This window comes from Bos indicus x Bos taurus, chromosome 5 (genome assembly GCF_003369695.1).
Source record: "Bos indicus x Bos taurus breed Angus x Brahman F1 hybrid chromosome 5, Bos_hybrid_MaternalHap_v2.0, whole genome shotgun sequence".
Classification (NCBI taxonomy): Eukaryota; Metazoa; Chordata; class Mammalia; order Artiodactyla; family Bovidae; genus Bos; species Bos indicus x Bos taurus.
The window spans coordinates 64,766,273-64,791,956 of NC_040080.1; the positions used below are offsets into that span (position 1 = coordinate 64,766,273).

The following is a 25,684-nucleotide window of genomic DNA, read 5'->3' on the forward strand; positions in this document are numbered from 1 at the left end:
AGACAACCTGAGGTTTATAACCTGGGAGACAGTCTTTCAGAAAGCTGAGGACTGCCCCACCCCTTAGAGGTCACAGCACAGTTAGAGAAGTTTTTGAGATAAAGGGTTATACATCAAATGAATTATTGACAGAAGGAAGGTTATCTCTCAAGGAGTTATAAAGTAGTGGATCATCCTGACACTATACAAGATTGAGAAGGACTGTAAGCTCTGGTTAATGCAGATGCACAACACACTCTAAGGGGGAGGGAAAAGGCCCGATCTGGCAGAGAAAAAATTTATGTTTAAATTATTCTTGTCTTGCTATAAAATATGAATTTATTTCATCAATTAGAGTTATTTTGGTGGCAAAAAAAGAGGGTGGGCGAATGGCCTAAATGAGGCAAAATAAAAAAGGAGTTTGGTCTTATATTTTGAGGACTTTAGCGTGACCAATCGTTATAATTGCAGTTTTCAAATGTTTCCGGGAAACAGTGCTTTCAATATGGCTTGGGGCGTCAAGAGAGAGGTGGACCAGAGACTGCAGTTAGCCTGCTGGTGGACAAAGCAGGAAGTCGGAAAATGGCAAAAACCTTCACGGGGAGAAGGGTATTTAATGGCCAGCACTGGTCAGGAGGTAAGGAAGGAGTGTGCACGAGGAAGCGAGGCTGCGGAACAAGGCTTGTGAGGATCGCACAAGGTCACCGAGGAACAGCGGCGAAGCCCACAACAGGCCGGCTGCATTCTGCGAGAGTACAGGCCTGCTCAGCCAGCTGGCGCCTGGCCCCGCCCCTCTAGGCCTGCCCAGGAACCATCGCCCCGCCCAGCACTCGCCGCCCCGCCCCGTTACCGTCGCCCCGCCCCGCGCTTCTTGCCCGGCACTCCGTCTGTGTCCCTGGTTGCAGACCCCAGCCACTGAACGTCCTTGGCCCCGCCCAGAGACGGCGGCCGGGCTGGCGCCGGTTCGACCTGGCAGAGGGAGGGCCTGGGCGGTGGGAGGGAGGTTACCTTTCCCTCTCTCGCCCTCCGTCGCCCGAAGCGGGAGGAAGAAGCCGCGGCAAAGTCCGTGGGCGGCATGGCAGAAGCTCCGGATGAGCGCGAGCCGGGCTCCGTGGCAGGGGAGCAGCTGCAGCAGCAACACGTCGGGTGCCAAGTCTTCTCCGAGCGGCTGGCTCAGGGGAAGCCACAGCAGGGGTTCCTCTCCAGTTTCTTCACCAACAACCAGAAATGCCAGCTTATGCTCTTAAAGACGTTGGCCACAAGTAGGAGCCTTGACCCGGGGGCTGGGCGTCTGCAGGGTGGGGTCTGAGACCGGGCGGGCAGGGAGGGGCCTCCGCACCCCTCCGCTAGGGGGCTCCGGGTTCGGCTCAGGTGTGGCGGGGCCGGGTTCTGGCCCCAGGGGCAGAGTTAAGGCAGATTTGGCATCGTGGGGTGGGTGTGGGGGGCTGAGCCTCAGTTTCGATCAGAGAAGGCGCTGAGGCCCTCTTCAGGACTGTTTGCTTGTGGCGTGAATGAGGAGTCGGGTTAGGAGTTAGCCCTTTCCGTGACACTCTGACAGATCCTCTCATTTCATAGGTAAATTGTGCATTAATATGGGGACTGGAGAGTCCAGGTGAAGCAGAGTTTTAAAGAGCTACGTTAATTAAAGCATACTTGCTGAAACCGCGCAACTCAGATGGGATTTGAGCCCAGCTAAAACTCAGATTGGGACTTAAGCCCTGCAGGCTGGGACCGGAACCTTCTGTCTTTTAAATGCAATCGCACACCTGGTCTCAGGAAGTTCAGGTTCTTTATGTCTCACTGCAGTAGGAGTTGAGCAGGAGGCAAAATGATAGGTAAGAAGTAGATTTATTGAGAGAGATACAAACTGCATAGACAGTGTGGGCTGTCTCAGAAGGGAGGCCCTGGGAGATCCGTGTACCATAGACAGAAGGTGGTCTGTCTTAGGTGGTGAGGGTGGCCTGGATATATGGGCTGGTTAGTTTTTATGGGCTGGATAATTTCATAGGCTAATGAGTGGGAGGATTATTCCAACTCTTTTGGAGACAGGGTGGGGATTTCCAGGATTGGGGCCAGAGCCCACTGTTTGGCCTTTTATGGTTAGCCTTGGAACTACTGTGCCATGTGTCATTTAGCATGCTGATAAATTAAAATGAGTATATAATAAGGCTCAAGATCTACTGAAAGTTGGATCTTCTGCTGTCTTGGGCCTAATTGGTTCTAACCATTTTATGTCATGTCCACACAGCTCTGTCATTCTCTAAGGGTTGTGTCCTGCCCTGTTTTGTCCTGGCTCACTGCTGCTGGCAGTGCAAAGACAGTTTTGCAGTCCTACTCTTTGTTGAAAGGGGTTCTTAACCTTCATACACGGATGGGCTTCAGAATGTGGAAACTTCTGATATGTACTACGAAACTCCTGTTTGTATGCTCCTAAGGGCATTTTTCTGGGGAGAGAGTTCATAGCCCCATGATGTTCTGAGATGCCCATGAACCTGAAAAGGTTAAGAACCATTGCTGTGGGTTACATAGGGACACCATCTGCTGACCAGTTTCTAAATCCAGGGACATTGCACTAGAGATTCTTAATTTTTTTACAAGGCCCTAGACTTCTGCTTTATTGACTATGCCAAAGCCTTTGACTGTGTGGGTCACAATAAACTGTGGAAAATTCTGAAAGAGATGGGAATAGCAGACCACCTGATCTGCCTCTTGAGAAACCTATATGCAGGTCAGGAAGCAACAGTTAGAACTGGACATGGAACAACAGACTGGTTCCAAATAGGAAAAGGAGTATGTCAAGGCTGTATATTGTCACTCTGCTTATTTAACTTCTATGCAGAGTACATCATGAGAAACGCTGGGCTGGAAGAAGCACAAGCTGGAATCAAGATTGCTGGGAGAAATATCAATAACCTCAGATATGCAGATGACACCACCCTTATGGCAGAAAGTGAAGAGGAACTAAAAAGCCTCTTGATGAAAGTGAAAGTGGAGAGTGAAAAAGTTGGCTTAAAGCTCAACATTCAGAAAACAAAGATCATGGCATCTGGTCCCATAACTTCATGGGAAGTAGATGGGGAAACAGGGGAAACAGTGTCAGACTTTATTTTTTTGGGCTCCAAAATCACTGCAGATGGTGACTGCAGCCATGAAATTAAAAGATGCTTACTCCTTGGAAGAAAAGTTATGAGCAACCTAGATAGCATATTCAAAAGCAGAGACATTACTTTGCCAACAAAGGTCCGTCTAGTCAAGGCTATGGTTTTTCCAGTGGTCATGTATGGATGTGAGAGTTGGACTGTGAAGAAGGCCGAGTGCCGAAGAATTGATGCTTTTAAACTGTGGTGTTGGAGAAGACTCTTGAGAGTCCCTTGGACTGCAAGGAGATCCAACCAGTCCATTCTGAAGGAGATCAGCCCTGGGATTTCTTTGGAGGGAATGATGCTAAAGCTGAAACTCCAATACTTTGGCCACTTCATGCAAAGAGTTGACTCATTGGAAAAGAGTCTGATGCTGGGAGGGATTGGGGGCAGGAGGAGAAGGGGACGACAGAGGATGAGATGGCTGGATGGCATCACTGACTCGATGGATGTGAGTCTGAGTGAACTCGGGGAGTTGGTGATAGACTGGGAGGCCTGGCGTGCTGCAGTTCATGGGGTGGCAAAGAGTCGGACACGACTGAGCGACTGAACTGAACTGAGACTTCCCGAGTTTACTTTAGATCATTAAGAGAATCAAAGACAAACTTGTTTGTCCCAAAACAAGACTACTGTTTTATGGCTGGCCAGTGACAGTTCAAAAGTCAACCACTCAGTGAGTTTTCCATCCTTCTTGAGATTACCTGCATCTCCAGGAATCAGGGGAGGAGAAAGGGGAGTAGAGGGGAATGATGACATTGTGTTTACTTTGCAAATATGTATCAAATGCCTCCTAGATTCTGCTTTGGGCAAATACAGAGAGTAGTTGGGACCCTGCCTTTAAAATGTTCCAAAGTGGAATGCAGTGAAAAGGACATGGGCTGCAGATTTAGAAGTGGGTTTAAATTTTGATCCCTTTCCTTGTTACATATGGAAGAGTGATTTAACTCTCTGATCCTGTCTGTCTTTATCAGGGAAAGGAAAAGGGAGTTGGGAAGGGGTGAAAGTACCTCTTTTGGGGTTGTTGTGAGGAATAGGTTTTATAAGTTTAAAGAGCCAGTGTATCAGGAGCTGAATAAAGAAACTGTAGCTGTTTTTTACAGTGGAAGAGCCAAAAAGTGGAGCAAGAGTTGAGATAGGAAGTGAGAAGGGCCAGGTGCTGAACTTGAGTCCCAGTAGGAATTAACCTGCTTCACCCTTCCAAGGGGAAAGCTGCTGGAGAACCTGTTAGTGTATTAAAGCATCAACCTGCAGCTTTAAAATCCTATCCCTGGGATGGGTGTGATGAAAGAGATCAGGCCTCAAGGGAGACATTTGTTTTATTTTTCTCCAAAGCACATCCATTCTAAATACTGTAGGTCCTTCTTTGAAGAACCAAACCAATGTGCTCCCAGCAATTTTTTTTTTTTTTTTAAAGAGGACACTGGACTTTTGAACCCATTTCAGTTCTGTAAAACTCTCAGGTGCTTCAGTAATACTGCACTTAGTATGGTGCCTGATACTTGATATACACTAAGTAGAATTTATTAATAATAATTGTTTTACTGTTAACACTCTTTAAGAGGGGTCAGGTTAGAAAAGCAGTAACCAGTACCTAACTTTCTCATCCAACAATACTTTTACTTACCTGTTTTTTGCTTTCAGCATTTGAAAACCTTAATATCTTTTTTTTTTTTTTTGCTTACGTCATGTAATTTGCTGTGCATTTATATTCTCAGACAGGACATCTATGTGAAAAGTTGATGTTAGAGGCACTTGGGTTCCTTATATTTTCCGTAATTTTAACAGGCTCATAGATTCTTTAGAAGCGGTGGTGGGGGGCTCCGGAGTTGTCTAGGCCTTTTCACCCCCATCACTGACCAGAAACCTCTGTGCCATCAATTGACCAGAGTGTTTTAGAGCTCTGTTGGAACAGGTTATCTTTGAAGCCCTTTGAGGCTACCAGGCCCTTGTATCGACTGCTGTAATTGTTGGAAAAACCTTTTCTCATGCCGAGTTGAAATGTGCTCCATGTAACTTCTGCCCTTTGGTCCTTGTTCTGCTCTCTGAAGAAATGTTGGCAGAATCTATTCCCACATGACACCCCTTCAGATACTTGAAATTATTGTGGCCTTAGTTAAATCTTTTTTTTTTTTTAACTTTAATCTTTTTATTTTGTATTGAGGTATAACCTATTAACAATGTTGTGGTAATTTCAGGTGGACAGCGTAGGGACTCAGCCATACATTTACATGTATGCATTCTCCTCCAAACTCCCCTCCCACCGAAGCTGGCAAGTAACAGTGAGCAGAGTTCCATGTGCTCTACAATAGGTTTCTGTTGGTTATCTATTTTAAATACAGCAGTGTGTACATGACCTTCCCAAAGTCCCTAACTATCCCTTCCCACACCCCCACTCTGCCCCACAACCATAAGTTTGTTTTCTGTCTGTGAGTCTCTTTCTGTTTTGTAAGTTCATCTGTATCGTTTCTTTTTAGATTCTATATGTAAGGGATGTCATATGGTATTTCTCCTTCTCTAACTTCCTTTACTCAGTATGACACTCTCTAGGTCCATCCATGTTGCTGCAAATGGCATTATTTCATTCTTTTTAGTGGCCGAGTAATATTCCACTGTCTATATGTACCACATCTTCTTTATCCATTCCTTTGTCAATGGACGTTTAGGTTGCTTCCACGTCTTGGCTCTTGTAAACAGTGCTACAATGAACATTGGGATACATGAATCCTTTTGGAACATGGTTTTCTCCAGATGTGTGCCCTGGAGTGGGATTGCCGGGTCATGTGGTAGCTCGATTTTTAGGTTTTTAGGGAACGTCTGTACTGTTCTCCATGGCGGCTGTAGCAATTTACATTCCCATCAACGGTGCAGGAGGGTTCCCTTTTCTCCACACCCTCTCCACCATTTGTTGTTTGTGGATTTTTTGATGATAGCCATTCGGACTGGTGTGAGGTGATATCTCATTGTAGTTTTGATTTGCATTTCTTTAATAGCTAGAGATGTTGAACCTCTTTGCATGTGCCTGTTGGCCATCTGTATATCTTCTTTCTCCTTTCCAAATCTACAAATCCCTTTCTTGCTTCCTGTGGAACAAAGCCCTGAACTATTCCAGTCACCTTCCCCTGTGGAACAGCTTTGGTTGGCAGGCCCTGTTTAGAGTGTGGTACTCAGAATGGGATGCTGTGTACAGATGAGGGCAGACCACAGTGGGGCCACTTACTGCCTTCCTCTAATCTGGATACTGTGCTGCTGTTCATTTCTGTGGCTATGACCACAGTCATGTTGGTATATTTTGTACATGTCTTTTGGTATATATTTTAACACATTGTGTTTGAGCATTTAACTGAGAAACATTTGATATTATCTAAGATGTTTGATGGAACATTTTGGTATTTCTGTGAGTGTTTCATTTCATTAAAGACCTGCTGTTATGTTAATTTAAGCTTATCTTTTTGTATTTATTTTTTAATCAATTTTAAGATATTAATATTACTTAAATTATTACTAATTACTGATTAGTGTTACTTAAAATTAGATATTAGTATTACTTCACTAAGATTTGAGAGGTATTTTTTTCTTTTATAATATTTGGATAATTTAATTGCTGCTGTTTTTTTCCAATTACCATATGTAATTGAATCAATATCTTTCTAGATCCATATGTCAAACTTCTACTTGATGCCATGAAGCATTCAGGTTGGTAAGTAAATCTTTTTAAAGTACTCCTCTATATTCTGACTGCTGAAAACAAACCACTCCTTTCTCCCCCATCCCCCACAAACTGGAACTACTTCGGATTTTTCACTTCAGGCCACAAAGCCCTTTCCATATGGTAGGTGGTGCTGGTGGTGGTTGGCCGCATTCTCTCCAGGCAGGCCTTGTTCTCTCCGGACCTCTTCTGCCCTAACTCCACATCTCTGGCTCCACCATTCACCTCAGGTATTTAGTAAAGACAATACTAAAAATCTTTATCGTAACTAATTACCAAACCTGGTTTTTTCACTATGCCAGTCTCAGCATTATCCTTAATAGAGACGAAGTCTCAGTTTGTTATGCATGCAGTAGCCTTCCGGGTGTTGTTCAACTTTGAGGGGATCAGAAAAAGTGACTTCTGAGCTCCCCTTCTTAACATTCTGGCCCGAGGGCAGAAACCCCAGCATATTTCCAATGTGGTCTTCATTAGTCGAGCCAATGCTTTATGGACTCACGGCCTAGCATTTGAACTGGGATCGATTTTGCAAAGACAGTTTCCTTATTTTACAGACGAGAGAACTAAGTGCTGAAGGTGTTCAGGTGCTTTCCCGAGGTGTCCTGTGTGGCAGTGGTGGAGATGTGGGTGATCCGGGTCTCCTGGCCCACGGCTGTGCCCCATGGACACTGCTTCTGGACGTGGTCTCTTTAATCCATTCTTGCCTTCTAGTGCTGTTAACAAAGACAGACACTTTTCTTGTGAAGATTGTAATGGAAATGTCAGTGGAGGTTTTGACTCTTCAGTGTCTCAGGTAGGCGTTTTACCCAGTTGTTTTCTTTCCTCCAGTTCTCCTCATGTTTGCTGAGTGCCTTCCACATGCCAGGCATTCTACTTGGTAGACTTTGTGCAGGATTAAAAAAAAATGAGTTAGTGGCGATTCTGACCCTTAAGGTCCTCACGTCTCACAGGGGAGACAAGACATGAATGCAGACAATGATAGAATTTGAGGCAGGTTAAATTCTTGGAGGTGGGTGTGGTTACCATTGGGGATGTTGTGCAGTTCAGCTGCTATATGGTGGGAGGCTTTGAATGTCAGGATTAAGAGTTTCATCTTTACACAGTGGGAAATGATGCATCTTTGAGAATTTTTGATAAGGAGAGTGAGTTTTCTCATCTGTAATATATGGGTAGTGATTGTATTTATCTCACAGAACGGTTCTGAGAATTAAATGAGATTTCTCTTGTAAAGTACACTCAAGTCAACATGCTAGTTTTAAGTCAGTGGGGCGTTCTGACAGAGTCTCGAGGTGGTAGATGGATATGTCATGTGATGAGGGTAAATATAAGTGTTGTATGTCACTGATTCCATCATGAGTATATAACACACTTAACTACATTTAATTGTTTCCTGCTAGGGGACGTTATGTGTATTTTGGTTATTTATAGCTGTTGCAGGGAGATCATGGAAAGAGCAACATAGCAGAGGGGTGAGGTGTCTGAGTTTTGGACTCAGATAGACTTTGAGTTCAAATCCTTATTCCCCTGCTTATTAGCTGTGGGGCTTGGGCAAGTTATTTATTTTATTCTCAGTTTCCTCATTTGTAAATTAAAAAAATTAATTTATTTATTTTAATTGGAGGCTAATTACTTTACAATACTGTAGTGGTTTTTGCCATACACTGACTTGAATCAGCCATGGGTGTACATGTGTTCCCCATCCTGAACCCCCCTCCCACCTCCCTCCGCATCCCAATCCCTCAGGGTCATCCCAGTGCACCAGCCCTGAGCACCCTATATCATGCATCGAACCTGGGCTGGTGATCTGTTTCACATATGATAATATACATGTTTCAATGCTATTCTTTCAAATCATCCCACCCTCACCTTCTCCCACAGAGTCCAAAAGACCGTTCTTTACATCTGTGTGTCTTTTGTTGTCTCGCATATAGGGTCATTGTTACCGTCTTTCTAAATTCCATATATATGCATCAGTATACTGTATTGGTATTTTTCTTTCTGACTTACTTCACGCTGTATAATAGACTCCAGTTTCATCCACCTCTTTAGAACTCATTCAAATGCATTCTTTTTAATGGCTGAGTAGTATTCCATTGTGTATATGTACTACAGTTTTCTTATCCTTTCCTCATTTGTAAACTGATAACTGTAACACCTATAGCTCTCCAGGTGGGTCCTGGTGAGTTCATTCCCTTTTGGGGTTAAATAGAGTACACCTTTTGAATCTTCATCTTATTTCTCAGCAGTGTTATACACAATTGGGAACTCTTTTTCTTTTTAATTAAAATTTTTGTTGTGAAGTAACTCATTCATACAGAAGAATAACAAACCTATATGTATGCTTTAAGTCATAATAATAAAATTAACATCTGTATAACTGCCACACAGATTTGAGAAATAAAACCCTGCTGGGACTTTAGAAGCCTGTGTGTCCCTTCTTGGATCATAGCCCCCCTTCCTTATTTTTGACTTTCGTAATAATCATTCCCTGCTTGTCTGAATGGTTTTAACATCTATGTATATAGTGAAACATTGTGTTGTGTAGTTGCCTGCTTTTAAAAAAGTTTAAAAAAAAATTATTTATTTGGCTGCACCAGGTCTTAGTTGTGGTAAGTGAGATCTTTCATCTTCATTGCAAAATGTGGGGTCTTTAGTCATAGCACGTAAAACCTTTGGCTGTGGAATGTGGGATCTAGTTCCCTGAACATGGATCAAAGCCCGGACCCCTGCACTGGGAGCGTGGAGTCTTAGCCACCGGACCACCAGGAAAGTCCTTTGTTGCCTGCTTTTAAGCTTTATATATACTTGGGGTCATATGTAATACTCTGTCATTTTATGGAATTATACAGGATATAGTCCTCTGTAACTTAATTCTTCTGTACAACATTGTGAGATTCTTCTGTCTTGTATGCATCCCTGGTTTATTTAGTGTCACTGTTGTGTATATTATTCCAAATCAAATTCCTTATGATTATACAGTGGAAGTGAGAAATAGATTTAAGGGCCTAGATCTAATAGATAGAGTACCTGATGAACTATGGAATGAGGTTCATGACATTGTACAGGAGACAGGGATCAAGACCATCCCCATGGAAAAGAAATGCAAAAAGGGAAAATGGCTGTCTGGGGTGGGGTGGGGGGGCTTTACAAATAGCTGTGAAAAGAAGAGAAGCGAAAAGCAAAGGAGAAAAGGAAAGATATAAACATCTGAATGCAGAGTTCCAAAGAAGAGCAAGAAGAGATAAGAAAGCCTTCTTCAGCGATCAATGCAAAGAAATAGAGGAAAACAACAGAATGGGAAAGACTAGAGATCTCTTCAAGAAAATCCGAGATACCAAAGAAACATTTCATGCAAAGATGGGCTCAATAAAGGACAGAAATGGTATGGACCTAACAGAAGCAGAAGGTATTAAGAAGAGATGGCAAGAATACACAGAAGAACTGTACAAAAAAGATCTTCACTACCCAGGTAATCACGATGGTGTGATCACTGACCTAGAGCCAGACATCCTGTAATGTGAAATCAAGTGGGCCTTAGAAAGCATCACTATTAACAAAGCTAGTGGAGGTGATAGAATTCCAGTTGAGTTATTCCAAATCCTGAAAGATGATGCTGTGAAAGTGCTGCACTCGATATGCCAGCAAATTTGGAAAACTCAGCAGTGGCCACAGGACTGGAAAAGGTCAGTTTTCATTCCAATTCCAAAGAAAGGCAATGCCAAAGAATGCTCAAACTACCGCACAATTGCACTCATCTCACACGCTAGTAAAGTAATGCTCAAAATTCTCCAAGCCAGGCTTCAGCAATATGTGAACCGTGAACTTCCTGATGTTCAAGCTGGTTTTAGAAAAGGCAGAGAAACCAGAGATCAAATTGCCAACATCTGCTGGATCATGGAAAAAGCAAGAGAGTTCCAGAAAAGCATCTATTTCTGCTTTATTGACTATGCCAAAGCGTTTGACTGTGTGGATCACAATAAACTGTGGAAAATTCTGAAAGAGATGGGAATACCAGACCACCTGATTTGCCTCTTGAGAAATTTGTATTCAGGTCAGGAAGCAACAGTTAGGAGTATGTCAAGGCTGTATATTGTCACCCTGCTTATTTAACTTCTATGCAGAGTACATCATGAGAAACGCGGGACTGGAAGAAACACAAACTGGACTCAAGATTGCCGGGAGAAATATCAATAACCTCAGATATGCAGATGACACCACCCTTATGGCAGAAAGTGAAGAGGAACTAAAAAGCCTCTTGATGAAAGTGAAAGTGGAGAGTGAAAAGTTGGCGTAAAGCTCAACATTCAGAAAACGAAGATCATGGCATCCTGTCCCATCACTTCATGGGAAATAGATGGGGAAACAGGGGAAACAGTGTCAGACTTTATTTTTCTGGGCTCCAAAATCACTGCAGATGGGACTACAGCCATGAAATTAAAAGACGCTTACTCCTTGGAAGGAAAGTTATGACCAACCTAGATAGCATATTCAAAAGTAGAGACATTACTTTGCCAACAAAGGTCCGTCTAGTCAAGGCTATGGTTTTTCCAGTGGTCATGTATGGATGTGAGAGTTGGACTGTGAAGAAGGCTGAGTGCCGAAGAATTGATGCTTTTGAACTGTGGTGTTGGAGAAGACTCTTGAGAGTCCCTTGGACTGCAAGGAGATCCAACCAGTCCATTCTAAAGGAGATCAGCCCTGGGATTTCTTTGGAGGGAATGATGCTAAAGCTGAAAGTCCAGTACTTTGGGCACCTCATGTGAAGAGTTGACTCATTGGAAAAGACCCTGATGCTGGGAGGGATTGGGGGCAAGAGGAGAAGGGGATGACAGAAGATGAGATGGCTGGATGGCATCACTGACTCGATGGACGTGAATCTCAGTGAACTCCAGGAGCTAGTGATGGACAGGGAGGCCTGGCGTGCTGCGATTCATGGGGTCGCAAAGAGTCGGACACAACTGAGCAACTGATCTGATCTGATTTGATGTCTGTAGTAGAGTTTACTCTCTCTAATGTCATTTCCAACTGTATTGTTATAAGCAATGCTGCTGTGAATTCCTCACTTTCTCTCCTGAAGCACACAGGCAGGAGTTATTATAGGGTCTCTGCCTAGAGTGGATTGCTGGCTCATATCTCATGCATTCACTTGACTTGAATAGCTAATGCCACTTTTCTTGCCATGGTTTCCGGTATGCAGCACTCCTGCAGTTGCTCCTTTGGTAGCTCAGCTTTCTGTACCAGCCCTTAAATGTTGAGGTCCCTTAATCCAGAGTGTTACAGCCCCTTCTTTTTTTTCCGGCACTCTGCCAAGGTGATCTTATTTGTTTTGCTAGGTCAGAACTCTGTCTTGAACTCCACATCCGTAGAGCCAAGTGTTCACTGCACACCTACACTTGCAAGTTTTAAAGGCATCTCAGACCTTACATGTCCAAATCCAAACTGATGATTTTTACCATCCTCCATCTCCACCCAACCTGGTCTTTTAGTTTTGCATATATCAGTGAATGGTACCACCATCCATCCTATTACCCAAGCTAGAACTTTAGGGGTCATCGTTGATACCTCTGATTCCCTTCTCCTTTTCTATCCAGCACCACATTTTGTGCAATCTACCTCCTAAATACCTTTTAGGCTTCCACCACCCTAGCTCGGGCACTATTATCTCTTGCCTAGAATACTTTATTCTCATTCAGTTAGTCTCTCTGCATCCAGTTTGGATCATCTTATGCCTGTTTTTCCAACTGTGGTCAAAAGGATGAAAGCAAAATAAAACACCCCCTGTTTCACTGTTCCCTGTCAGTGACTTCCCATTGCTGTCAGGATAAAGAGTGACTTGGCCCTGATGACCTCACCAGCCCTACCTCATGCCTACCACCTCCAACTTTGTGCTTCAGTCCTATAGGCCTACCTTCACCTTCTCAAACATTCTTGTCCTTCAACCCTCCCCCTACCCTATGCATGTATTATTCTCTCTCTGGAATGCTCCCTTCCCCTCTCCTCCAATTTAACTCCTGTTCATCCATCCATTAGATCCCAGTTTTAACATTCCTTCTGCAGAGAACCACTTCCCAACTCTGCAGATCAGGTCTGGTACTCGATTGTATGTACTCATAACAGCTGTTATTGCATGTGCTCAAGCATTTTGGTAAATATTTGATTAATTTCTATCTCCATTTGTAGACTGTAAATCTAATAGGTCTTGATAAATATTAGTTGAATAAATGAATGCTGAATGAATGTATATAAAATACCTGGGACATGTCCCAGTGTCTGGCACATAGTAAGTACGGAGTAAGTAGAAACTATTATTATTAGGACCCCTCATGTCTTTGTTATTCTTATAGGGTCCTCCTGTTCAGTGTGCTGTTGGCTTTTTGCACTTCTTTCTGAAGGTCTTTCTGAGGACTTTTCCTGGCAATTCTAGTAGAATGGGACAGTGTGGTCATGCATTGTTGATTCATTGCTCATTCAGAAATTTGATAAGAAGCATTTTACATATATTCTCATTTAATTCTCACAGTTTTATGAGGTAGGTAATATAAGTCATCTCCTTTTAATAGTTGAGGAAACTGAGGCACATAAAGCTTAAGAAACTTGCCCAAGGTCACTGACTTAGTAAGGAGTGGGGCTGGAATTTGAATCTCTGCCTCATTCCACCGTCCATGGTTAAATATTATTAAGAATCCAAGACAGGCTGGTGCAGTCCACCCAGCGAGGATGGTATGTGAATAAATATCCTTAAACTAAGTGCTGTACAGTCCAAGGAGAGGAGAGCCCTTGGGGAAGGCTTCCTGGCATGTATGGAGAAGACTGGGCCTTGATGGTGGGGTGGGTGTGGGCTCGATAGAGAAGAGTAAGTGAGGCTTTCCATGCAGTGAGCCCCCTCAGGTGAGAGTGAAGGTGGAATCTTATGAAATGAGAGTAGCTCTTAGAAATAACTGAACTTCTCTCATTTTGGTGCCTCTTAGATTGTTCTGTGTCAGAATAATATCCGTAATCAGGCCCATATGAACAGAGTGGTCACCCACGAGCTCATTCACGCGTTCGATCATTGTCGTGCTCACGTCAATTGGTTCACCAATGTCAGACATTTGGCCTGCTCTGAGGTAAGTTTTGTTGTAGAAGATACTTTCCCCCACCCTGAACATTGTGTGTTTGAACACTTTATTCAAGTATGATTTCTTTAAACATATTTGTTTTCTTGTTATAATTCCATGTCGGTCTTCGATTTCCATTTTTGACTATTGAATACCATTTTTGTCCTAAATGTAACCTTTAAATCCTAATAGGAAAAGGAGTACGTCAAGGCTGTATATTGTCACCCTGCTTATTTAACTTATATGCAGAGTACATCATGAGAAACACTGGGCTGGAAGAAGCACAAGCTGGAATCAAGATTGCTGGGAGAAATATCAGTAATCTCAGATATGCAGATGACACTACCCTTATGGCAGAAAGTGAAGAGGAACTAAAAAGCCTCTTGATGAAGGTGAAAGAGGAGAGTGAAAAAGTTGGCTTAAAACTCAACATTCAGAAAACAAAGATCATGGCATCTGGTCCCATCACTTCATGGGAAATAGATGGGGGAGCAGTGGAAACAGTGTCAGACTTTATTTTTCTGGGCTCCAAAATCACTGCAGATGGTGACTGCAGCCATGAAATTAAAAGACACTTACTCCTTGGAAGGAAAGTTATGACCAACCTAGATAGCATATTCAAAAGCAGAGACATTACTTTGCCAACAAAGGTCCATCTAGTCAAGGCTATGGTTTTTCCTGTGGTCATGTATGGATGTGAGAGTTGGACTGTGAAGAAGGCTGAGTGCCGAAGAATTGATGCTTTTGAACTGTGGTGTTGGAGAAGACTCTTGAGAGTCCCTTGGACTGCAAGGAGATCCAACCAGTCCATTCTGAAGGAGATCAGCCCTGGGGTTTCTTTGGAAGGAATGATGCTAAAGCTGAAACTCCAGTACTTTGGCCACCTCATGCGAAGAATTGACTCATTGGAAAAGACTCTGATGCTGGGAGGGATTGGGGGCAGGAGGAGAAGGGGACGACAGAGGATGAGATGGCTGGATGGCATGACTGACTCGATGGATGTGAGTCTGAGTGAACTCTGGGAGTTGGTGATGGACTGGGAGGCCTGGTGTGCTGCGATTCATGGGGTTGCAAAGAGTCGGACATGACTGAGCAACTGAACTGAACTGAACTGAACTGAAATCCTAATAATAGTGATTTGACTATTATATGACTATGACTAATTATAATATAAAAAATATAAAAAAAACATTTTTTCCTATGGAATAAACATTTCTTATAAAATTTATATAAACATTTACTGAAGGCTGTATGCCTAACACTGTTCTGTTTGTGGATTCTTATTTAATCTTCACAACAATCCCTTGAGGTGTAGATACTGTTATTCCCATTTTATTTATGTGAAAAGTGAGGCATTTGTTTAGATACCATGGTTAGTAAGTGGCAGAGGTAAGATTACAATCAAGGTTCTTGATGGGTTTGCTGTGCTGCCTTCCACAGGTAAAGTTGCTAGCTTTCCGTAGAATAAAACAGTTCATTTCAAAAATGCAACATCAGTTCAGTTCAATCAATCATGTCCGATTCTTTGTGACCCCATGGACTGCAGCACGCCAGGCTTCCCTGTCCATTACCAACTCCAGGAGCTTACTCAAACTCATGTCCATTGAGTTGGTGATACCATCCAACCATTTCATCCTCTGTCATCCCCTTCTCCTCCCACCTTCAATCTTTCCCAGTATCAGGGTCTTTACCAGTGAGTCAGTTTTTCGCATCAGGTGGCCAAAGTATTGGAGCTTCAGCTTCAGCATCAGTACTTCGAATGAATATTCAGGACTGATTTCCTTTATGATAGACTGGTTGGATCTCTGCAGTCCAAGGGACCCTTAAGAGTCTTCTCCAACACCACAGTTCAAAAGCATCAATTCTTTGGCATTCTGCTTTCTGTATAGTCCAACTCTCACATCCATACATGACTGTTGGAAAAACCATGGCTTTGACTGGACAGACCTTTTGTTGGCAAAAGTAATGCCTCTGCTTTTTAATATGCTGTCTAGGTTTCTTCCAAGGAGCAAGTGTCTTTTAATTTTATGGCTGCAGTCACCATCTGTAGTGATTTTGGAGCCCCTCAAAATAAAGTCTGTCACTGTTTCCATTGTTGCCCCATGTATTTGCCATGAAGTGATGTGACCAGAGGCCATGATCTTAGTTTTCTGAATGTTGAATTCTAAGCCAACTTTTCCACTCTCCTCTTTCACTTTCATCCAGAGGCTCTTTAGTTCTTCTTCGCTTTCTGGCATAAGTGTGGTGTCATCTGCATATCTGAGGTTACTGATATTTCTCATGGCAATCTTGATTTCAGGTGCTTCATCCAGCCCAGCATTTCGCATGATGTACTCTGCATATAAGTTAAATAAGCATGGTGACAATATACAGGCTTGATGTATTCCTTTCTCGATTTGGAACCAGTCTGTTGTTCCATGTCCAGTTCTAACTGTTGCTTCCTGACCTGCAAACAGATGTCTTGGGAGGCAGGTCAGGTGGTCTGGTATTCCAATCTCTTGAAGAATTTTCCACAGTTTGTTGTGATCTACACAGTCAAAGGTTTTGACGTAGTCAGTGAAGCAGAAGTAGATGTTTTTCTGGAACTCTCTTGCTTTTTCTGTGATCCAGTGGATGTTGGCAATTTGATCTCTGGTTCCTCTGCCTTTTCTGAATCCAGCTTGAACATCTGGAAGTTCACGGTTCATGTACTTTTGAAGCCTGGATTGGAGGATTTTGAGCATTACTTTGCTAGTGTGTGAGACGAGTGCAATTGTGCGGTAGTTTGAGCATTCTTTGGCATCACCTTTCTTTGGGATTGGAATGAAAACTGACCTTTTCCAGTCCTGTGGCCACTGCTGAGTTTTCCAAATTTGCTGGCATATTGAGTGCAGCAGTTTCACAGCATCATCTTTCAGGATTTGAAATAGCTCAACTGGAATTCCATCACCTCTACTAGCTTTGTTCGTAGTGATGCTTCCTTAGGCCCACCTGACTTTGCATTTCAGGATATCTGGCTCTAGGTGAGTGATCACACCATCATGGTTATCTGGGTCATGAAGATCTTTTTTGTATAGTTCTTCTGTGTATTCTTGCCACTTCTTAAATCTTCTGCTTCTGTTAGGTCCATACCCTTTCAGTCCTTTATTGTGCCCATCTTGCATGAAATGTTCCTTTGGTATGTCTAATTTTCTTGAAGAGGTCTCTAGTCTTTGCCATTCTATTGTTTTCCTCTGTTTCTTTGCATTGATCACTGAGGAAGTCTTTCTTATCTCTCCTTTCCATTCTTTGGAACTCTGCATTCAAATGGGTATATTTTTCCTTTTCTCCTTTGCCTTTAGCTTCTCTTCTTTTCTCAGCTATTTGTAAGGCCTCCTCAGACAACCATTTTGTCTTTTTGCATTTCTTTTTCTTGGGGATGGTCTTGATCACTGCCTTCTGTACAATGTCACAAACCTCTGTCCGCAGTTCTTCAGATACTCTGTCTATCAGATCCAATCCCTTGAATCTATTTGTCACTTCCACTGTATAGGGATTTGATTTAGGTCATTATGTGAATGGTCTAGTGGTTTTTCCTACTTTCTTCAATTTAAGTCTGAATTTGGCAATAAGGAGTTCATGATCTGAGCCACAGTCAGCTCCCAGTCTTGTTTTTGCTTACTATATAGAGCTTCTCCATCTTTGGCTGCAAAGAATATAATCAATCTGATTTCGGTGTTGACCATCTGGTGATGTCCATGTGTAGAGTCTTCTCTTGTGTTGTTGGAAAAGGGGGTAGTTCTCTTGGCAAAACTCTATTAGCCTTTGCCCTTCTTCATTCTGTACTCCAAGGCCAAATTTGCCTGTTACTCCAGGTATCTCTTGACTTCCTACTTTTGCATTCCAGTCCCCTATAATGAAAAGGACATTTTTTTTGGGGTGTGTGTTCTAGAAGGTCTTGTAGGTCTTCATAGAACTGTTCAACTTCAGCTTCTTTGGCATTACTGGTTGGGGCATAGACTTGGATTACTGCGATATTGAATGGTTTGCCTTGGAAACGAACAGAGATTATTCTGTTGTTTTCGAGATTGCACCGAAATACTGCATTTCTTTTGTTGACTGAAAAGGCTACTCCATTTCTTCTAAGGGATTCTTGCCCACAGTAGTATATATAATGGTCATCTGAGTTAAATTCACCCATTCCAGTCCATTTTAGTTCACTGATTCCTAAAATGTCAATGTTCATTCTTGCTATCTCCTGTTTGACTACTTCCAATTTACCTTGATTCATGGACCTGACATTCCAGGTTCCTATGCAATATTGTTCTTTACAGCATTAGACTTTACTTCCATCACCAGTCACATCCACAACTGGGTGTTGTTTTTCTTTGGCTCTGTCTCTTCATTCTTTCTGGAGTTATTTCTCCACTGTTCTCTAGTAGCATATGAGCACCTGCCGACCTGGGGAGTTCATCTTCCAGTGTCCTATCTTTTTGCCTATCTTTGCCTATCTTTTATGGCGGAGTAGAAGGATGTGTGCTCATCTTCTGTGAGAACTCCAGAATTACAACTCGTTGCTGCACAACTGTTGACATGAGAATGCCCACCAAAAAATATACCCCATGTCCAAGGGCAAAGGAGAAGCCCCAGCAAGACGGTAGGAGGGGCCACATTGCATTAGGAATCAAACCCCATACCTGCCAGAGACACTTGGCGGTCTCAAACAAAACCTTGTGCACACCAGGAGACTCCACAGAGACTGAACCAGACCAGCCCCTGAGTGTTTGCATGTCTTTGCTTGGAAACCTGCCTTTCTTCAAGATTCATGTCAATCATTGTATGGCCTGGGAGAACTCACTTTGTGCCAGTGTTATCTCAAAATGCATGTTGTGGGTGAGGGGCCTGGTGCCAATCTCTGAGTTTTGAGACATTTCCTTTCTCTCATCTGCAGCCTGCTAGTAGCTATATAGGATTCCCTGGTGGCTCAGACGGTAAAGAGTCTGCCTGCAATTCGGGAGACCTGGGTTTGATCCCTGGGTTGGGAAGATCCCCTGGAGAAGGAAATGGCAACCCACTCCAGTATTCTTGCCTGGAAAATCCCATGGACAGAGGAACCTGGCAGGCTACAGTCCATGGGGTCACAAAGAGTCGGACATGACTAAGCAACTTCACTTTCACTTTCAAGATGATATTAAATGTTTGAGTGTGTCCTGTGGTGTTTGAGTGTGTCCTGTGGAGGTACAGGGCAGCAGTGGCCTGCTGCAGGAGCAGGGGCTCTGGGTGCAGCAGCCCGGGGTATGGCATAAGCCCTCTTGGAGGAGGTTGCCATTAATCCCATCATAGAGCCGCCAGAACTTAACACAGGACTGGGGAAACGGACTCTTGGAGGGTACAAACAAAACTTTGTGTGCACCAGGACCCAGGAGAAGGGAGCAGTGACCCCACAAGAGACTGACCCAGACTTGCCCATGAGTGTCCAGGAGTCTCTGGTGGACGCGTGGGTTGGCGGTTGCCTGGTACAAGTGCAGCACTTAGTGCAGCAGTGCGTGCAGGGGACCTTTTGGAGGAGGCCGCCATTATCTTCCTTACCTCCACCATAGTTTTGGCCTCAGGTCAAACAACAGGGAGGGGACACAGCCCTGCCCACCAACAGAAAATTAGATTAAAGGTTTGCTGAGCATGACCCCGCCCATCAGAACAAGACCCAGTTTCCCCCTCAGTCAGTCTCTCCCATCAGGAAGCTTCCATAAGCCTCTTATCCTTATCCATCAGGGGGCAGACAGAATGAAAACCACAATCACAGAAAACTAATCAAACTGATCACATGGACCACAGCCTTCTCTAGTTCAATGAAACCATGAGCCATGCTGTGTTAGGCCACCCAAAGTGGATGGGTCAAGGTGGAGAGTTCTGACAAAACATGGTTCACTGGAGAAGGGAATGGCAAACCACTTCAGTGTTCTTGCCTTGAGAACCCCATGAACAGTATGAAAAATACAACATAGGAAGATATTTATTATTACCTTCCTATGTGGATTGGATTGCTTTCAGAAATACATACATATATGCTCCTAGAAAGACATTTGTATTTCATGCTTGCATTTCATTAATTGAAGAGTGCAATGTGCTGAGAAGCTAAAAAAAATTAATATAAATTTCAAGCTTCTATTTCATAACTTAGATTATTTTCTCTTTCCCTTGAAATTAATAAGCAGCCTCACTGCATCTGATTATAACTCATATGATTTGGAAAAAAGACTGAAACCTGAGCTTTTGAATATTTCTTTCTCTTGGGTGTTACAAGAATGAATGCCTGTTAGCTAGTTAAAGTGTGTTAAGTGCTTTGAGCTCCTCAGAGGAATGAAGCTATGTTATTATAGGAGTAACAGGAAGTGGGCTATCTGATTGCAGTGAATGAGCAAAATTGTGGCCAGGCTGGCTATAGAATGTGGGTAGTTCCACAACTATTTCACATATTAAAGCTGCTTTTCAGATTAGGAAATGGCAACCCACTCCAGTATTCTTGCCTGGAAAACTCCATGGACAGAGGAGCCTGGTGGACTACAGTCCATGGGGTTGCAAAGAGTTGGAAAACATGACTGAGTACATACACAAAGCTGCTTCTTACCTTAAAGATACAGCAAATTAGAAAATATGTGCTAACTTCAGGCCAACTTCCAAACTGGTCATATTCATAGCATGACCAGTTTGGAATGTTCTTGATTCTTGTACCCATTAATTTTTCATAGGCCAATTGAGGCCTTGGAGGAAGGTCATGAACTTACATGGGTTTAAGGGAAGGTACGGGAGAGTTTCAGGGGTTTGGGCTAGGAGGCCTGGGAGGTTTGTGTGCCTGAGTGTCTTAGGTACTGTTCTGTTTTATGAGCATGTTGAAAATCAGTTTGTAGGTCTTTGGAAGAACGCTTTCTTGAGTCCTTTTGGTCATTGCTAGAAGTGAGAACAGAGTATCTGTAAAGATTGTAGAGACCATAATCTTTAACTCAGGAGTCCAACTCTGACTTTTGGTTCCAAAAGAAATTAGTTCTGTCATTAAGGCTCCAGAGAAACATTTTGAAAATTCCTTTTGAATAGGTGATTCCCCCCATATATTTGGTGTTTTGTAGCATAGCTTATAGTTGTCTTTTTTTTTTTTAAATGCTTTTCTGGATTCAGTAATTATTTGTTTATTTATTGGTTGTGCTGGATTTTCGTTGCCATGCCGTCTTTTCTCTAGCTGCAGCCAGCAGGGGCTAAACTCTACTTGTGGTGCACCAGCTTCTCATCGTGGCGGCTTCTCTTGTTGCAGAGCATGGGCCTCAGCAGTTATGGCACAAAGGCTTGGTAGTTACGGTTTCTGGACTCTAGAGCACAGGCTCAGTAATTGCGGCGCATGGGATTAGTTGCTCCACGGCATGTGGGATCTTCTTGGACAAGGGATCGAACCCATGTCTCCTGTATTGGCAGCAGATTCTTTAGCACTTAGCCACCAGAGAAGCCCTTTGCTCTTTTTCTTAAGAACTTCGTAAGTCAGTAGCGTTGAAAAAATCTTACAGGTACTCTGTCCTCAGAAAAATATGCCAATTTTATATTATTTTATAATAAAAAAATCAGTTGATATAAGGTGTAGAGCACAAATGCTTACTTTCTTTTTGTCTTCTTTCTGTCTTTGTGACAGGTTCGAGCTGCTAACCTTAGTGGAGACTGCTCATTTTTAAATGAAATATTCAGGTTGCATTTTGGATTAAAACAACACCATCAGGTAAAAACTAACATATGAAATCGCTTAACTGTCAAGAGTGCTATGAGTGGAAATAATGCATAGAAAAATGAGAAGTACATTTAGTATTTGAAATGTGAAAGAACTATTATTTGAACAGAATACAACATTTATATCACTTAAGCCAACAGAGGGAATTCAGTTATGTTTTTATAATTATGGGGAAGCTCTGTGACTGGGAGATTTTCACAGTGAAAAGAGCTATGATATCTCGCATGGGATCATTTTGGACGGGGGTAGATAATGAATAGAAATGAAATCACATCCTGTCTTACTTCTATTCTAACAGTCCTGGACTTCTGTTTTCAAACTATCATTGTTCTTGAGACAAAAAAGTAATACCTGTGAGAACAGAGACTGCATTTCAGCGCAGTGTGTATTAATGCACCTTTATAAAGGCTGTGTGATGTGACAGCAAAGCTTTGGATCGGCACAGACTTAATTCTGAAGAACTGAGCTGAGAGATTTTGTACACAAAACAAAATGAAAACTATAGGCCAGATCAGTCCTGCTGGAAAGCTTTTAAGGTCACCGATAAATGGACATGGGGAGAGGAAATTTAGAACTGATGGACTGGTGAAGAATGTGAGCAGTTCTTCCACAGCAACCAAGGGGCTCTGTGTCCACACTGAGGAGAAAGGCTGGTCAGAGCTTTTCTATGGGAAGAGGTTGCTGGACCAGTATGTGACGTACATGGGTATCAAGATAACAGTTTCAACCAGATGTAGAAAGGACAGGCTTGGAACAACAACAGGAAGGTCCTTGGTGGAGTAACTCAACTCAGCTCTGGGGAGGAAGGTGGAATGTCACAGTGAACTAAGAGAAACTGTGAACTCAGTGAATGGGAGTCAGAAGGCAAACCTGGGGCCTGGGAAGGGTGACTGAGCAGATAAGGCTGTTACGCTTTCAGCCTGTGTCAGGTCCACTTGGTGATGTGCCACTGACTTGTCCTGAGCCACATGGCATCTGTGCCCTCCAATCCCTGCTCTTCTGGTGAAGTCAGCTCAGGCAGCATTTGAATGGGCCATGTGTTCTGGCTCTCAGTGGAAAGAGCGGAAGCAGGGTACACTCAGCACATCCCCAAGAAGAGGCTAATGCATATAAGGCATGTGATCCGGGGCCGAGAGTCTTTGAAAGAAATCTCTCCTCTTTTTACTTTGGGTTGGAAGTAGCAGTGGATGAATACAGCGGGCAATAGGATGAAGATAGGTGGAGGCAGTGGGAGAACAGGCCTAGCTTTTGTACAGTGTGTGCCCAAGAAAAAAGTTGTTTGATTTTTTTTCCCCCCTGAAAAATTAGAAAACCTTCAAATTTTGTGTGTGGTTTCCTGTTGCCTTCAGGGGAGATGCCCCTGTCAAAGGAAAAGTTATCTAGCAATGGTCAGCTATGAAAAATTGAGAGAGAGAGGCACAGCAGTATATTTCAGATTTATTCAAGTTAAAAAAAATTCAACCAGAACCTTATTTATAGACTTTTTTTTATGATTTTTCAAATTGGGAGTTACTGTTTAGCAGATATTTCCTAGAACTTATCATCATTGGGAAAGATAAGAAGGGAGGAGAGGAGATCTTTCTTATACCTAAATAATTTTAGATTGAGCTAAACATGCTCCATAATTGCATCTTTATTTTTTGGACTGATAGAAATGAATAAAATAACATGAGAGAAAATTAATTTTGACCGTGGTTCAGACCTTTTGTGAAGTGTTACTATTTCATGAGTAAATTTTCATTAACGCTATATACTTTCTTGCTCCTTAGACTTGTGTGCGAGACAGAGCCATTCGTTCTATCCTGGCTGTTAGGAACATTAACAAAGAAGTAGCTCAGAAAGCTGTTGATGAAGTTTTTGAGTCTTGTTTCAATGACCATGAACCTTTTGGAAGGATCCCTCATAATAAGACCTATGCAAGATATGCTCATAGAGACTTTCAAAACCGGGATCGATACTACTCAAATATATGAAGAAAATGATATTTTATACTATAGAGCTTCAGTGATCATGAAGAAAGTATGGTTCCTAAGTGGACAAACATAAACGATCAATTAAATACAGGGAAGACACAGAAGATGCTGATTCTAACATCAGAAAAAGTAACTGTGGTGAGAAATGAAATTGCCTTAAACGCAAAGGCAACCATTGTATCTTTGCGGCTTGGATCTTTATTTACCAGTTGGTAAATAAAGCAAATAAATTGTTCATTTAAAATTTTCTACAATATACTTGTTATTACTTGTGTTTTGTTTTTATGATAGTGATTTGTTTTTATTATATGTGATTATTTTAATACTTGATTATGAAACCTGTGAAGTATGCCCTTGTGTGATGTGTATGAATTCTTTGGAAAAATGTCTTCAGATTCTCCGTCCATTTTTAAATCAGGTTGTTTGTTTTTTGATGTTGAGTTGTATGAGTTTTTGTATATTTTTAAAGTAACCCCTTATCAGATATTATTTGCAAATATCTTCTCCCATTTAGTAGGTGACCTTTTCATGTTGTTGATGGTTTCCTTTGCTATGCAAAGGCTTTTTAGTTTGATGTCCCTTCTGTTTATTTTTGCTGTTCTTTTGCTTGCCCGAGGAAACATATCAAAACAAAAATTACTAAGGGTGATGACAAAGAGTTTACTGCCTATGTTTTCTTCTAGAAGTTTTCTGGTTTCAGGTCTTACTTTAAGTCTTTAAATTCATTTTGAATTTACTTTTGTGCTTTGTGTGAGAAAATAGTCCAGGTTGATTTTTTTTTTTTTTTTTGTATGTAGTTGTTCAGTTTTCCCAGTACCATTTATTGCAGAGACTGTCTTTTCCTCAATGTATATTCTTGCTTCCTTTGTCATAGGTTAGTTGCCCATATGAGTGTGGGTTCATTTCTGGGCTCTTTTCTGTTCCATTAATCTGTGTGTCTATTTTTGTGCCAGTGCCATTACTGTTCAGATTAGTATAGCTTTTGTAGTATAGTTTGAAATCAGGCAGCATGATAACTCTAGCTCTGTTCTTTCTCAAGATTGTTTTTGCTATTGTTTATTGTGTTTCTGTACAAATTTTAGAATTATTTGCTGTTCTGCTGCTGCTGCTGCTAAGTCGTGTCAGTTGTGTCCGACTCTGTGCAACCCCATAGGCGGTAGCCCACCAGGCTCCTCTGTCCCTGGGATTCTCCAGGCAAGAACACTGTTCTGGTTGTGTGAAAAATACTATTGGTATTTTGATAGGGATTGTATTGAATCTGTAGATTGCCTTGGATAATATGGTCATTTTAACAATATTGATTCTTCTAATCCATGAGCATGGTATATCTTTCCCTCTGTTTGTGTCATCTTCAATTTCTTTAATTAGCATCTTATAGTTTTCCAAGTACAAGTCTTTTACTTCCTTAGATATATTCCTAGGTATTTTGTTCCTTTTGATGTAATTATAAATGGTATTATTTTCCTATTTTCTCTTTCTGATAGTTCATTGTTAGTGTATAGAAATACAACAAATTCAACAGCATATTAATAGGATCACGCACTGTAACCAAGTGGGATTATTGCTGGGGTACAAGGATGGTTCAACATATGAAAACTGGTCAGTGGATTATAACACATTAACAGAGTGAAGGAAAAAAAAAATCACATGGTTATCTCAATCGATGCAGAAAAAGCATTTGACAAAATTCACCACCCATTTATGATAAAAACTCTCCAGAAAGTGAGTGCAGAGGGAACCTCCTCAAAATAATAAAGGCTGTATATGACAAACCCACAGCTAGCATCGTACTCAACAGTGAACAAGACAAGGATGTACACTCTTGCTACTTTTATTCAACATAGTTTTGAAAGTACTAGCCATGGCAATCAGATGAAAAATAAATAAAAAGGAATCCAAATTGGAAAAGAAGTAAAACTGTCACTGTTTGCAGAAGGCATGAACTATATATAGAAAATCCTAAAGATGCTCATCAATGAGTTAAGTGAAGTTGCAGGATATGAAATCAATACACAGTCTTTTTCATTTCTATACAATAACAATGAAAAGTCAGAAAGAGAAAT

The 25,684-nt window shown here is 42.1% G+C and overlaps 1 protein-coding gene across 5 annotated transcripts; it reads left to right on the forward strand.

Annotated features, from left to right (window-relative positions):
• Window positions 1-840: 840 nt before the first annotated feature.
• Window positions 841-23,877, forward strand: ATP23 (ATP23 metallopeptidase and ATP synthase assembly factor homolog). Of its 5 annotated transcripts, XM_027542396.1 has the most exons (7): window positions 916-1,241; window positions 6,771-6,816; window positions 6,927-7,055; window positions 7,380-7,618; window positions 13,794-13,931; window positions 21,556-21,639; window positions 23,418-23,877. In XM_027542396.1, the coding sequence occupies exons 4-7, from the start codon at window positions 7,487-7,489 to the stop codon at window positions 23,619-23,621; spliced, it is 558 nt and encodes a 185-aa protein (XP_027398197.1). In that variant the 5' UTR covers window positions 916-1,241; window positions 6,771-6,816; window positions 6,927-7,055; window positions 7,380-7,486; the 3' UTR covers window positions 23,622-23,877. The 5 variants fall into 5 exon arrangements, with proteins under 5 accessions (XP_027398196.1, XP_027398200.1, XP_027398197.1 ...); XM_027542395.1 differs by lacking the exon at window positions 6,927-7,055 and having other exon boundaries at window positions 841-1,241; window positions 7,537-7,618; XM_027542398.1 differs by lacking the exon at window positions 916-1,241 and having other exon boundaries at window positions 6,784-6,816; window positions 7,537-7,618.
• Window positions 23,878-25,684: the final 1,807 nt, after the last annotated feature.